Below are 14,592 nucleotides of genomic sequence, written 5' to 3'. Positions count from 1 at the left end.
AGTTCACTTTTGAGTGTAAATTAAAAAAATCAATATGCAACGTTAAGGACCTATAGGTAAAAAAAATGATGGTACTACTCTTTAAAACGTGTCACGTGCATGTCACATGACTTAAGTTGACAAAAAATTGAATATAATAACTTTGAATATAATAGAGGGAATGAAATTAGCAATTTTCATTGAATTTAAGGACTTTTTTTTACTGAAAAATTAGTTTAAGTACTTAATTTTCACTTAGGTGATAATTCATAAACTAAATCGACAAGTTACTCTTTATGTTTAACCCATTTGGCTAGTTATTTGTTGCATTTTAATAGTTTAACTCCAAAATGCAATTTAGTAATATTCTTTTTTATCCGTAGGTATCATTCTGAAAACTTCAAGTTTAACTTATTTAGATCACCATTTTAATATCTAATTATTATGACATTCTGATAAGATAACTTAATTTAAATCATCCACCACTTAAAATAAATAATTATTATATAAAAATAGCTAGTTTAATTCTAACTTTTCTTATCCAATAAGTCAATCAAGAAAATAAAAAGGTGAGATGGGTTAAGGACAATATTTAAGTGAACTATTAATTAATTAATTAATTAATTTGTAAAAAGGTTTGGTGAGAATTCCATCTTACTTGCCAAACCTTTTCTTTCGTTGGCAGTTTGCCTTTCTATTGTTCGGACGGATCAGTGTTCTAAAAATCAATACATGCAGCTGCTAGGTGTTAGGCAGCTCATTGCCGCTGCAGTCATTGAACGAATCAAAATACTCGTTCAGCAACACCTATTGGGGATCTAGGCCGGCCAGCGGCATTGGGCGAACTACAGCCTAACCAATCTTTTTTTGTAAGTCCCTCCTAACGATTTTTAGAACATTTTTTCCGGATATGTGACAAAAATCTCAATCACATTGACTTAGAGAAGGGGATGGGAAGCACTAAATTTATTAGATGAGTTTTAGAAACCCTAAAGCTTACCAAGTCTAGCATTCGACCTATCGTTTTTAAATTTAGAGTTTTTATCACAAATGATTTCTGAAATTAACTCATCCCATCAAGATGATCCTTGAAAATTGAAAATCGAAAATCGATCAATATGATCCTTGAAAATGGGTATCGCAAATCAATGTAGTCATTCAGTTACAATTCCGTTAAAAATTCTATTATGTGCTGATATGTCACATAAGTGGGTCCTACAAACATAATTAAATATTAAAAAAACTAATGAAAATGACTTGAATAAGTTTTAATGATAAGGACAAAATGAAAGGTAAAGTGAATAGTTACATTATTGACTTTTTAGTATAAAAATGTGATTTTTCGTTAAAATGAAAAATACCGGAAGCTTTCGTTAAAATTCCCTTAAATATTACAATGGAATTAAAAATATTTAAAAAAAAATTATGTCAAAATTAAAAATAAAACTGAAAAAAATCTCCCGTAGTCTTCTTCGAGCAGGCTTGGCTGCCATGGCAGCCCTGCCCACTGCATTTTTGGCACTCGACCCATTCAAACATAATCGGTGCCACCTCACCACCCAATCGAATTACCACGATACAAACCCAGTCGAACCAAACCATTTTCTCCGTTTCCGACTCCAGCGTCGTTGACACCCACTTTCTCCCCACCGTATCCTCCGATCTACCGCCACACCCAAGGCCTAGATTGACGGCCCCACACCAATCTTTCAGGCGAGTAGCAGCAGATTTCGGCAAACCCTCCACACCCATCGGATTTTTTTGCTTTTGCTGGGAGTGGGAAGGGCTGCCATCCCAGCCAAGCTGCGCGAGGAAGACAACGGGAGAAGAAATTTTATTTTTTATTTTGACATCATTTTTTTTATTTAAATGTTTTTAATCTATATGGTAATATTTAATTAGATTTGTGAGACTCACTTATGTGACATATCAGCATATAACAAAATTTTTAACGAAATTGTAACGGAATGACTACATTAATTTGTGACATATATTTTTAAGAATTATATTAATCGATTTTTAATTTATGGACCATCTTAATATGATGGTTCAATTTCAGATAACATTTGTGATAAAAATCCTTAAATTTATGATCGTCACCTTTACCATGTGATGATGGGCATGGATTCACAGCCATCTCTTTCCAAAGTGCTTTCGCTTGTTTAAAAGGCATTTTCTTCTTGTATAATAACAATGCTTATGCATGTAAGAAAATGTTATTGGTATTAATATATAGTGGACTTAGCATAATAAAGTGATAAGAAATGGGATTGATTAGAATCAAAAGATACTCAATTGGTGACATTGTTTAAGTTCCACTACACTTTGGTGGAGTATAGAGGAAAGGGATTCTCTTCGAATCTCTTCCACCAAGTCCATCTATTCGGACCATTGAAATTTGATCCAAATGGTAAAGTTATTATAACTTTTAAATGGGCTTCCTGTTTATAGTCATTTGATCAAATTTCAATGGCTCAGATGGATGAACTTAGTGAAAGGGATCCGGAGAGGATCCCTTTCCGAGTATGGAAATCATATAATGTATTAAAACACATTAAAGTAGAAATTAGAAGGAAAGTTAGATGCGAAGACGTTCATGATGAAGAGATTTTCAATATGTTCAGAACATAGGCACATGCGTCATATGTCATTATATAAGTGGAAAGACACTCGAAAGGAAAAAAACTATCTTCCACTTGTATAATAACATATGACATACCGTTTTGTGTTCCGAACACATTAAACAGTCTCTATTCAAAATGAATGGTTGGTGTGGATACATAGGTTAATTAACACACAGTGAAATATTTATCGGACCTGGATTGTCTGCCCTCCCCTATCTCATACCCTTCTCATCCCCTCCTATTTTTGTAGTCACGGTTAAGCCACGTCAACATTTTATATTCCTATTGTTTTTTGTCTTATTATTTTTATAAAAAAATCAATATAAAACATTGACGTGATTTAATTATAATCACATAAATAAGAAGGGATGATAAATGTATGAGATTCGAAAGGCATACAATCCAAGTCTATATTTATCATATGGTTGGACTTGATTGTGATGATGGCACGAGAAGTATTTTATATTAATAACACGATACCTTTTTTATTGTGATGAGGACAATTTTAAGTAATATAATATAAATCGACGATATTATGTTCGTATGCAATATAATGCAAGAGTAAAACCAAAATTTTGCATTGGAGTAGGATAATATTTCTTGTATCATATCAAAAGATGTAAAGTGGTTTCAAATTCAATGGGTTGCAATTTGGGAGCGGCTAAAGTGGGGTTCGGTTAATGTTTGCTTAGTAGGTTGGAGCCGTTGGGCTAATCTAATGAGAGATTTTTTAATGTGATCGTCACACGAAGTGGTATACCACGTGTCATTACATAAATAGTGTGATACGGATGTCAAAAAGTTAATAACTTAAAAAATATAATTTTTCATTACTTATATAAAAACATATAGATATCATCCGTGTTTCAGTCACAATTAAATTTTTTTTCCTAACTATGTGGGCGGTCTAAGAATTAGCATTAAAATATTCTTCCCAAACCTACCCCTATGCTAGAACCCACTCTAGGTTTGTCTTGGTTAGCTATGCCCTCGATCCACTGGACATATTATATGGTACTAAAAATACATATAAATATTATAATATGTTGTGATTGATAACATTACGTGAATGCCTGATTATAACACTGAAGAATTACTCAAATAACACCTATACTAAAAATTATAAAATAATGATGAAATTTGAAGTTGTTTTTCAATATTTATTTACATTTTTATTAAAAATTGATTTAAAAAAAAATAGTTTTTTCAAATTTTTTTTCAATCATTGTAAAAATACTTTCAAACGATGAACAACCATTTTAGACGTTTTGTTGCTTGACTTTGAAGACATATTCTATTGGAGTTTGTTTTTTCTTTCAATTTTTGTAAATCAAGATCTAGTGGAATTAATATCAGATAACTCGTTCCAATTGAAGTAGATAACGTTGGGCGTATTTGCATGAAATATTAACATATGGGGGAGGTGCTTATGTTAGGAGTTTTTGTCATCATTGATATAAAAAAATATAAAAAAAATCATAAGGATTTCGTTTTAGAAAAACTAATAAAAATGACTTGAAAACTTTGAGTTTTAACGTTAAAAACAAAATAAAATGTAAAGTGAATAGTACTAAGATTGACTTTTTAGTGTAAAAAATTAAAAATGTAGTTTTTCGTTAAAGTAAACAGTATCGAAAATTTTTCGTTAAAGTTTTCTTTGGTTTCTTGATGTGTTTTTGTGTTTAGTGGTACTTAATCATTAATTAATTGATATAATAACAAAATATTATGGATTGGGGAGGTTGGACTTGGAGTGGTTTCGAAGCTGGAAATCTGTTAGTGCTGCTGCTGCTGCTTAATTACGTATTAGTTTAATTCGCTGCAATTAGTTTAGTTTCCTGCAACTAATAACTTGAAGGCATGGCTGGTCCTGGTTGACGGCTCCAAGAAAACGAACGAGTCAAAATATTTTGGTTTTGGGAATCCTGGTCCTGCTTTTGACGTGGGTTTTGGTGCCACACGTGCCGCGCTCCCATGCAATGCGAGATCCACGGTTTGAAACTTGCCAACAGGTTCCTCTCCGGATTCTTTGGTGAGGATTAATGGAATCAAGTAAATCGTGTTCGTTCATCGTATATCGTATGATCAGTTTTTATTAGATAATGTTTGTGTTTAATTAAAATAAAATAAAATAATTTATGACCATACGATTTACGATGAACGGATATGATTCACGAATTCCTGAAATTCTCACAAAGAAAATCTGACGAAGATTTGGATTCTGAAACTTGAATCTGGATGACATCAATGGTGATCATTTGTAGGAAAAGGTCAGCTTCACGTGTACGTCTATGTGTGTGTTTCTGAAACTTGGATCTGGATGACTTCAATGGTGATCATTTGTAGGAAAAGGTCAGCTTCACGTGTACGTCTATGTGTGTGTTTGGTGTTCCGATTTATATCATGCAATTCGAATCAATTTGGCATCATTCGTGTGTGGAAATTTGCTCAAAAGTTGCAAACCAACATGTTGTATGGCGTCGATAATTATTTAGTTTAATGACACTTCGTTTGGTTACTATAATTGAATTAGAATATGAAACTCATAAAATTTGAAGTATTTTGAAAATAGGCACTTTTCGTTTAATTTGAGAGGATTATAAAATAATTAAATGATAATGAAACTTATCCTTTTAATTGTATTATTTTGGGAGAGACTATAACGTATAAGTTTATTTAATATGTATATATCAAGGTTCTAAAAACGCTAGATGCTAATCAAGAGGCGAGATGGACCCTAGTGCCTAGGCGGCTAAGCAGGGTCTACGCGGGCACCTAGGCAGACTAGGTGGATTTAAGTAAATCTATTATATTATGTGTAAATAAGTGTCTGTTTATACTTAATATATATATATATATATATATATTTATTTTTTTCATCATAAACTACAAAATAGAATGTCATATATATTATGAAGTATTGGAACATAATGAGAATATAGGGAACAAGCATGTAATGTGTGTTCATTTAACTATTTAGCAAGTCTCCTACAATTTATTAAAAAATAAAATAAAATACAAAATGAAAGTTATTTATTTTTTGTCTAAGTGAGTCGCAACCTAAGTGAGTCTGGACAAGCTAGGCGGTCTAAGTGGGTGCCTCATCAGGTCTAGGTGCTATTTCTTAATTTTCTATGCATTAATCGAGGCGGTGGCCAACCGTCTAGCCTAGGTGGGGATTTTTAGAAGGGGTGTGCTATCCATACACTCATTTTTACTTCTCTCACACCCCTTATTAATTTATGTCCTTTGATCTTCTTCAATTCATCCGATCCGACGGCCGAAAATTAAAAAGGTGTGAGAAAAGTAAAAAGGGGTGTGTGGATATCACATCCCTTTTAGAACAATGGTGTGTGTGTGTTGTGTGTATATATATATATCTCTTCTAATCTTTATGTTGGACGCAACCTTTTGAATTTTTCCCCAACAATCTTTCAAGTTATCAATTTGAATTTAGTTAATGTTTGGTTTTAATTTGTTTGAGATCAAATATTAGGAACAAATTTGTTGAATAGGGAAAAAAACAACATTAATTGCATAAACGAAGTTAAATATGCATTACTAGGCCTCTTCTCTTCTTCGTTGTGTGTGTTTGGTATCCTAGGTCTCTCCTCTCTAAGAGAAAAAATTGCGTCATATCGAATGATTAGTTAGTCAACTTGACTATTAATGTTAAAAAGGATATCAACATGTTATTGATTATTGACGTGTTGTTCATATTACTGATGCTAAGTATTGATAGTGTCAATATTATATATCGTTTTGATATGTTTGTAGGTGTAAGTCCATATAACAAGTATAATCTTATTGATTAGTTGATTAAGTGGTCGGACCCAAGTTATTCTTCCTCCCACACATAAAATTAAGGATAGTGCTATTTACATATCCATTTTACTTATCGCATATCCTTGTTATTTTTTATTATTGATCTTCTTCAAGTCATTCAATCCGACGGTCAAAAATTGAAAAAGGTATGTAAGAAGTAAAAATAAGTAAATATACACTGAACCCAAATCTAGTCTTAGCTATATAGAGCTGCTACGAGCCTGCAAGAGGATGCAAACCCAGAAGGACAACATGTAGAGTAAACCTTTTCCATATGGGCCTATCCAAAACTAGAACGAGTCCATCTACCAAACAAAGGAAAGGAACCAGAAATATTTGGACATTTTGCACAAAAAAAGGAAACTTCTGTACACAAGACCTGCATACGCTCTGAGTCCCTACACCCAATTTTCTGAATCAATTTACGGCTGCATCTACTTTGTACAACCTCTTTTCCTTCCCCTCGCCGGAGTTACATTTTGTTGACTACTTCTACGTCCAACTTTTCTAGGGTGACAGGAGGCTTTCTTTGTCACAGCGAAAGATTCAACCGAAGGAGAAGAATCAGCATTAGCATGACTGGCGTTCTTACTTCTGTTTGATGCCTTAGCAGCCACGTTTCCAGCATTGCTAACCTTTCCTGAAAACTTCCGGTTGCCAGGGCGAGCACTCCGGGGTTTAACCGGTGTATTACACACTAGTGCATTTGAGGAGAGGTTGGCAGAGGTTGCCTTGCTGCTAAAGTCCTTAAAATGCTGCCGCATTGTTTTTGTGGTGATGTCTCTGAGAAGCAAAGCGGATTTGTATTCACGCGTGTTCTTCGAGTAAAACACCAAGGCGTTGTTTGCCAGCAGCAAAAGATCTCGAAAGAGTTCCTTAACTGACATGACAGAGCGATTGAAAATCCTCGATCTTATTGTGTTGAAATCCATGTGCCTACGGATCAATTTCTTATATCTTCGTCTCTTCTGTCACGAAATAGAGTGGATTGTTAGAGCTGTATACATTATGCCAAAGGCTTGTTTCATACATTATATAATTTCTTCTACATTATGCCGAAGCCCTTACTGAATCCGCTGATTCAAGTAATGGACATCTTTTAAAAGTGATTGACGCGCATCCCTTTTCTCGAATACACATCTCTGACTATTTGAATAAATCAAAGAATTAAAGAACATAAATAAACAGCAGTGTGAAGAAGTAGAAAAGAGGCGTACAAAAATTATTTTCTTATCTCTAAATCATAAACAAGCATGTAAAGTATGCATACCTGGCTATCAAGTCGATGACGAAAGAGAGAGGCACTTTTATGCTCCGAAATTGAATTGAAAACATCCTGCAACTCGTCAATCCCATCCTTGGTCGAACCTCTATTGCAATCGCCTGCGCCTGACGATCCAAATTCCTCGGGACATTCGCTGGTTGAATTTTCTATACACCGCAAGGTAGTTGCAGCATCAGCAGAATCCAAAAAGCCGCACTCTCCGATGCTGCCTTCCTTGACATCCCGACTACAATTCTTCCTCTTTCGTTTACCGCGTCTCTTTCGTAGAGTCCCTCCTAGTCCTACATACAAAGTCCCTACCAACTTCTCGATGCCTGAGATTTTCTCAAGTTCGGAAGAGTGCGAAGCTTCTCTTTTAGTCTCCGTTTCTTCAGCTGACACTGTCCCCAGTATCTGGCATTCGGGCGAGCAGCTTGCCAATGCTTCACATGTAAAACTGCCGGCTGATGGCTCGTCCTTAAATGCCTCTTTAACAGATGGGTAATGTCTCTTTGATTTTCTATAAGCGACAGGTGATTCTGTCTGGCTGGAGTCGTAATTGTTGTAACCATCTTCTTCTTTCTCTGCCTTGAGAGATTTAAGCTTCGATTCCAATGACCTGTAGTGCGGCATGATAAAATCTTAAAGCAAATGCAAAGAGACAGACCGGAGAAATGTAGAGCAAATTTTCTATTCATGGTCTTGATGATTAGAATATGAAAACATTAATTTGTGATCATTTTTAGAACATAAACATGTCGAAAAAAAAAGGACTAACCCTATTGAGTCTTCGGATTGTTTCAGCGCTTGTCTCAACTCTTCCATTCGTTTCTTCCGCAAATCTTCAAACCAAGCCCTAAGGAGAAGATATTAGGCATAATAATATGATTAGGTATAATCATATTAATCCACATATATACTTATATCTAATAAAGGAAATTCAAAGCTAAATCAAATAAAATAGAAATTCACGGGTCAAAATCATAAGAGCTTTTTGGTTCAGAACTTACTTAGAACCCGAGTATCGCTTTCGCAAGTCATGATATTTGGCTTTACAAACCTGGTGATAAGAAATACAGATGACATTAATTGGACGAGCAAATAAATCTCTCCATTTTGCACTCTAATGAAAGTACCTGCATCCATTTTCCACACTCAAGCAGAATATAAGTACAACTTATCATGTTTAGCATTAGAAATTAATAATGTCTACATTGTACACAATGCAGCATTTATCGAATACATTTTTCTTTTTTCAAAAAGGACATTTTGTTGAGCACTATAGAGATAGAAATATTAGAACTCAGAATCTATTTCAATATTAGATTTAGGGTTTTATGGTGCACATTTAATTTAAATACAATGATAGTTACAAATCTGATGAGTATATAGTGTATACAAAAACTCTATAAGATTGATGTGAGTTATGTCAGTTAACAAAGACAACGTATATACCCGTTGCACTCATTAATTAGTTTAAAATACCACCCACACAACAAATGAAAAGGCAGCATAAACAAAGTACAACCAGAAAAGTGAAAACCATCCATAGGAGAAAAAAAAAAAGGAAAATTGAACGCAAAAGCAAAAACATAACAAGATGCATAAAGAATCGGACAATGGAATCGAAGATGAAGACCAATAATTCGATCCAACATAGCAACAAGAAATCAATATACAATACAATAGAACATGTTAAAAAATGTTACCGCGTAAAAATGTAGTTAAAAATAACAGTAAACAAGCAAATTCAAGAAGAAAAAGAGGGCAAAACCTCAGGCGTGAAAGTGTAGGGACAAACGGTTCTGGCTCGGAGCTCCTCCGCGACCTGGTTCCAGTTACGGGTCCCGTATCTTAGAATGGCCCCAGCCAACAGGAGCTCAACCCATGTCCCCCACCTGCTTCCTCCTATTACCTCCGCCGCCATCTTCACCCTCCACGTGTACGCCCCTGATCATACCACCACCGCCGCCGCCGCCTTCCCTTTTCTTATTATAGGTACCCAACCACCGGTTCACATTAGCCTCACCGCCACTCCTCCGATTATGAATTTCCAAAAAAGAAGAAAGAAACCCTATGGAATGGTCCGTACAAGAATTAAAAGGCCACCTTTTGGGTATTTGGAAAACCGGTACTTGGAGATGTTTGGTTGGCTTGAAATTTCGGATGGACGAGAGAGAGAGAGAGAGAGAGAGAGAGAGAGAGAGAGGTGGTTTTGGAAGATTTAGCTGGTATTGAAGGTGGTTTTTTTTACCTTTTGTTTTAGGTTTTTCAATTATAGTAGGGTTGAGAAAAGACGTTGACAGATTCTAATTTCTATTGAGGGTTGACGAGAAAAAAGCCCTAAAAAACTAAACACAGGGTACCATAAATGGGAAAGGGATCCTCTTCGGATTCACTTTGTGGGGATCTTAGGATCCTCACATTTTAGCCGTTAATCGTATATCGTGTGGTCAGTTTTCGTCAGATATTATTTGTATTTAATTTTAAATAAAAAAATCAAATAATTTCTGACCGCATAATACACGATTAATGGCTAAGATGTGAAGATCTCTACGATCCCCACAAAGTAAACCGGATGGGATCCAAATCCCCATAAATGGACTCTACGAAAGATGACTACCAAAAATGGGAACAAATAAAATGAATAATGGAATTAGAATATTGTTTTATTTTAATATAATTACACTAAATTTATTTAAAATACGGAGGGAAAGTTCAAACTTTAATTGGAGAAGCTCTAACCATCCTAGCTAAATGTAAATTATCTAAGGTATAATGTTATTCATCATTATTGTTAATTTTGTTTTTGCACCACCAGCAATATGCTTTAGTAATAATATTCATCTTTTGTTTTTTGTCCAATTATCGATATTATTAGATTAACTAACTTAGAATAAAGCTTTTTAATATTTTCTTTTCTTTTTTTTAATCAATTCCTTCTACATATTTACCTTGAATTTGATATCTTCAAGCAACTATTTGTTTTGTAGTTAAACACTAACACACTATCAAATGGGAGACCCCATTATATCTCTCTCTAATTGAGATAGATCATAGATGTTGATGGATTTGATATCTTCAAGCAACTATTTGTTTTGTAGTTAAACACTAAAACACTATCAAATGGGAGACCCCATTATATCTCTCTCTAATTGAGATAGATCATAGATGTTGATGGATTTGATATCTTCAAGCAACTATTTGTTTTGTAGTTAAACACTAAAACACTATCAAATGGGAGACCCCATTATATCTCTCTCTAATTGAGATAGATCATAGATGTTGATGGATTTGATATCTTCAAGCAACTATTTGTTTTGTAGTTAAACACTAAAACACTATCAAATGGGAGACCCCATTATATCTCTCTCTAATTGAGATAGATCATAGATGTTGATGGTTTACAGCCAAACATTTTCTCTGAGGACGTGTAATTCAATCCAAAAAAAAAAAAACCTTTTTCCTTGAATAATGCTTGGTAGAACAAAATGAGAAGTCAAATTTGATACCTATATAAAGGCGTAGCTTGATGCCTTTTGCTTCTTAACTAGGTTCAAGTTGGTATACTGAACTCCTATTTGAGTGTGCGAGACTAGAAATTCTAGAATTCATAAGACGGTTCAAACGTGACTAATATCCACCAAAGCCACATTACGTGGCTACTGAATAAAAAAGGGCCGTTTGGTAATTCGTGGCTCATGCTGTGATGAGAACCATATATCAGCCCTTAGGTCATGAGTTTGGTATGAATGAAATTATTTTCTCCTCTCATTATCTCTCTCTCTCTCTCTCTCTCTCTCTCTCTCTCTCTCTCTCTCTCTCTCTCTTCCTTCTTCTAACGGATCTGAATCGAGGTCCTATTGGAGAAGCTCATCAGGATTAAGTAACGATCTCATGGCGTTTACAAGTGGAAGGTCAAAGACAACTTTGATCGACCTACCGAACGAGGTCATGTTTGAAATTCTTCTGAGGTTACCCCTAGAAGCACTTTTTCGCTTTGCATGTGTCTCCAAAACCTCACAAACCCCACCCCCCCCCCCCTCCCCCCGGCTCCGATGCTACATTTACTTGATTCTGCTGCCAACTGTGGTGCTGCTGATGAACTTGATCAAGTACCTCAACTTATGCTAGTTGCTAAAATAAAGGTCTTGCCGTCACAGTTATCGGAGGACGATACTGGCAAGTATGATTTGAGAGAAACTAAGCATGCTCTTCCCCTCACAAGATCGTTCAATGGTTACAAATGATGTATGTTTTGTTTTCTGCAACTTGTTTTGCTTTAAAGAGAATCATGTATACGGCGATCCATGCTTGCTGCTTAATTCTCTGGAGGAAGAAGTTCTCTCTGAGAAGTTCTAAGGATTCCTAGCAGTACCATCGATGATGAACGCTCCAACATCGATGATTGGATAATATTTCTAACACCTACAAGATTGTTCATGTTTCGCAGCCAACAGCATTAATTACGTGTGACAATGTTGGCCCCAGTTTATGTATTGGGCACAACCTCGTGGCGAGAAATTGACTCAGTTCCTCCTTGTGAGTTAAACAACAATAAGGCATCGTATGGAGATATGCATTGACTTGTTTTTGAAGATAAAGAATTTTTTTGACTCCCTCATCCCAACATAGAATATTCTCGCCGTCAGAGTTGCTTACAGTGTGCTTAACTTGAGGGTATCCTTGGCCATTGTGGATATTTCATACACTTGTGTTGATTATGGGTGTTCAAAAAAAAGAGAGAGTGGATGTTACTTTACAAAATAGATATCCGGTTGAAAATCGAACTCTGCTATGGTACCATTTGATAGAGACTTGTGGTGTATGGGAGCATGTCATATTCTTCAAATTAAACATTATTGGTAAAATAATAGAAAATATTGGTCAAAAAAAAAGAAAATGTTGGCGTATACTACTTTTTGGATCGAAGACATGATTCCATGGAAGCTATGAATCTTCCACTTTACCCTCAGTGTACTTCTACACAATAATGTTCAGTTATACTAGAAACCTGATTTCTTTGAAAAATTATGGCAATTTGGTTGAAGGTAAAAAAACAGGAATATGGCGGAAAATTTGTAAGATTTAAGGGCCAGGAAAAGCTTTTGTGAAGCAGAAACAAATGTGAAGGAACGGAGAGCACAAGCCTTGATTCAGTTTTTGTGAAGGGAAAATTGCTGTTTGGAAGCGGTTTCATTAGGGTAAATCTTAGACATTGTTCTGCTTCATTTGGTTACATGAAACTTTGTTATTGTGTTATCCAAAGATTAACTGTTCAACAAGTAACCGACTGCCAACCTTCGCAGAATTCAATTGAAATTAAATATCATTTTCTTTCCATTCTTCATGAAATTCTTTCTTACCTTGCCAAAACACTCAAATCCGAAACCAATAAATTGTTGGCTCTACGTTTTCTTTCGTTTTACCGTTCATATTCCGATGATCGAGTACAAGGAAGAGGCTTTGCTTGCATCATGGCATGCATCGTGGAAAGGAAAAAGAAGGTCGTTTATGGTTTGGGAAGAAATTCTTTTGGCAAAATGTTTGGAACGGATCATCCGACAATATTCTATCGTGTTTGGTACCGCAACTATCAATGTTGTCAAGAGAAAGTAAGTATCATTCATTTATTATTACAATTTTTTTTTGGGAGTTGTCCTTAGTACTCTAAAAAGTCATCGTGCACTTCTTTATAAAAATGTAATTGAGAACTTTTATTTCGATGATTATAAAATGACTTTCTTGAATAGAAGTATCAAGTTGTCACCGAATCTTTTGTTTGGGTGAGTAGGATTGGAGAAGCTGATTAGAACCAACGATGTCATGGTCGAAAGCCAAACTGCAAACACATCGTTGATGGACCTACCAAACGATGTCATCGTCGAAATCCTATGCGACTGCCTGTAAAATCACTTTGCCGCTTCGAATGTGTCTCTAAGAGCTCTTCAAACATAATTTGCTGCCCCTTTTTCACTACACTGCTCACACGAAGTTTGCTTAATTCTGCTAACTCTGTCGTTGCTGCTGAAGTACCTCAACTTATGCTTCTTTCGGAATCCATAACGTGCGGTTATGATCACAAAATAATGGCCATGCAGTTGCAGCTGTCAAAACCCAATGGCGAATACGAACTGAGAAAAACCAAGCATGCTCTTCTTGTTACAAAGTTCCCTAATAACTCATTGGGTTTTGTTTTCTGCAACTTGTTTCTCTTTAAGCGCGAATGGGAAAGTGGAGGACCATTTTTCTTGCTCAATCCTCTGAGGGGAGAAGTACTAAAGCTCCCGATTAGCGACAGAAATGTTGCAAACTATATCGAAGAGAAAATAATTGCGGAATGGTACGGTGTTGGATTTGACAACCTAACCAACACTGCCAAGATTGTTCGTGTTTTCAAAAAGGGAGCACAAATCCAGCACACAAACACAATGGTGGCAGAAGTTTGTGCATTAGGAACTAGCTCATGGCGAGAAATAGATTCGGTTCCTCCTTGTGACTTAAGCGGAAATAAAACATCTGCATACGGCGACATGCATTGGTTTGTATACAAAGACGGAAATGGGGAACATGATAACCACATCATCTCTTTTGATTTCAACAAAGAAGAACTTTTCTGGACTCCTCATCCCAACATCCAGTTTTCGCACCATCGGAGCCTTGTTCATTTGCTCAATCTGAGAGGATGTTTGGCCGTCGTGGATCTTTCTTCAGACGATTGCATTGATGTATGGGTGTTGAAAAATAAGAGAGTGGGTGCTGGATTACAAAACGGATGCCCACAAGTTTGTAGAAGAACCACCTCGACGTTCAATCGAGAGTTGTGGTGCATGGAAGCATGGCATATTTTTCAAGCAAGAAAGTGATCGTGTATACTTTTTGGATCTAAGACATGGTTCC

At 35.6% G+C, this 14,592-nt stretch overlaps 2 protein-coding genes across 3 annotated transcripts; one reads left to right on the top strand and one right to left on the bottom strand.

The window, feature by feature from the left end:
• Positions 1 to 6,592: 6,592 nt before the first annotated feature.
• LOC126621665 (uncharacterized) lies at positions 6,593 to 9,921 on the bottom strand. Of its 2 annotated transcripts, none has more exons than XM_050290209.1 (5): positions 9,467 to 9,921; positions 8,703 to 8,752; positions 8,471 to 8,548; positions 7,699 to 8,311; positions 6,593 to 7,393 (listed from the first exon to the last, which is right to left on the bottom strand). In XM_050290209.1, the coding sequence occupies exons 1-5, from the start codon at positions 9,617 to 9,619 to the stop codon at positions 6,863 to 6,865; spliced, it is 1,425 nt and encodes a 474-aa protein (XP_050146166.1). In that variant the 5' UTR covers positions 9,620 to 9,921; the 3' UTR covers positions 6,593 to 6,862. The 2 variants fall into 2 exon arrangements, with proteins under 2 accessions (XP_050146166.1, XP_050146165.1); XM_050290208.1 differs by having other exon boundaries at positions 6,593 to 7,396; positions 9,467 to 9,920.
• A 3,665-nt stretch (positions 9,922 to 13,586) lies between these two features.
• LOC126622949 (F-box/kelch-repeat protein At3g23880-like) lies at positions 13,587 to 14,558 on the top strand. The gene has a single exon (XM_050291616.1). It carries the CDS (start codon positions 13,587 to 13,589, stop codon positions 14,556 to 14,558), a length of 972 nt encoding a protein of 323 aa, XP_050147573.1.
• Positions 14,559 to 14,592: the final 34 nt, after the last annotated feature.

Source organism: Malus sylvestris, chromosome 5 (assembly GCF_916048215.2).
Source record: "Malus sylvestris chromosome 5, drMalSylv7.2, whole genome shotgun sequence".
Classification (NCBI taxonomy): domain Eukaryota; kingdom Viridiplantae; phylum Streptophyta; class Magnoliopsida; order Rosales; family Rosaceae; genus Malus; species Malus sylvestris.
Note: the sequence above shows the minus strand (reverse complement) of the source record. Positions and strands in the feature narration are given on the sequence as shown.

Bases quoted from the DNA above. Each gene is read 5' to 3' on its own strand.
- LOC126621665 (XM_050290208.1), bottom strand. From the start codon at position 9,619: ATGGCGGCGGAGGTAATAGGAGGAAGCAGGTGGGGGACATGGGTTGAG. The intron at 8,753-9,466 runs GTTTTGCCCTCT...TCTTATCACCAG, and splicing joins CCTACACTTTCACGCCTGAG to GTTTGTAAAGCCAAATATCA. The intron at 8,549-8,702 runs GTAAGTTCTGAA...TCTTCTCCTTAG, and splicing joins AAGCGATACTCGGGTTCTAA to GGCTTGGTTTGAAGATTTGC.
- LOC126622949 (XM_050291616.1), top strand. From the start codon at position 13,587: ATGCGACTGCCTGTAAAATCACTTTGCCGCTTCGAATGTGTCTCTAAG.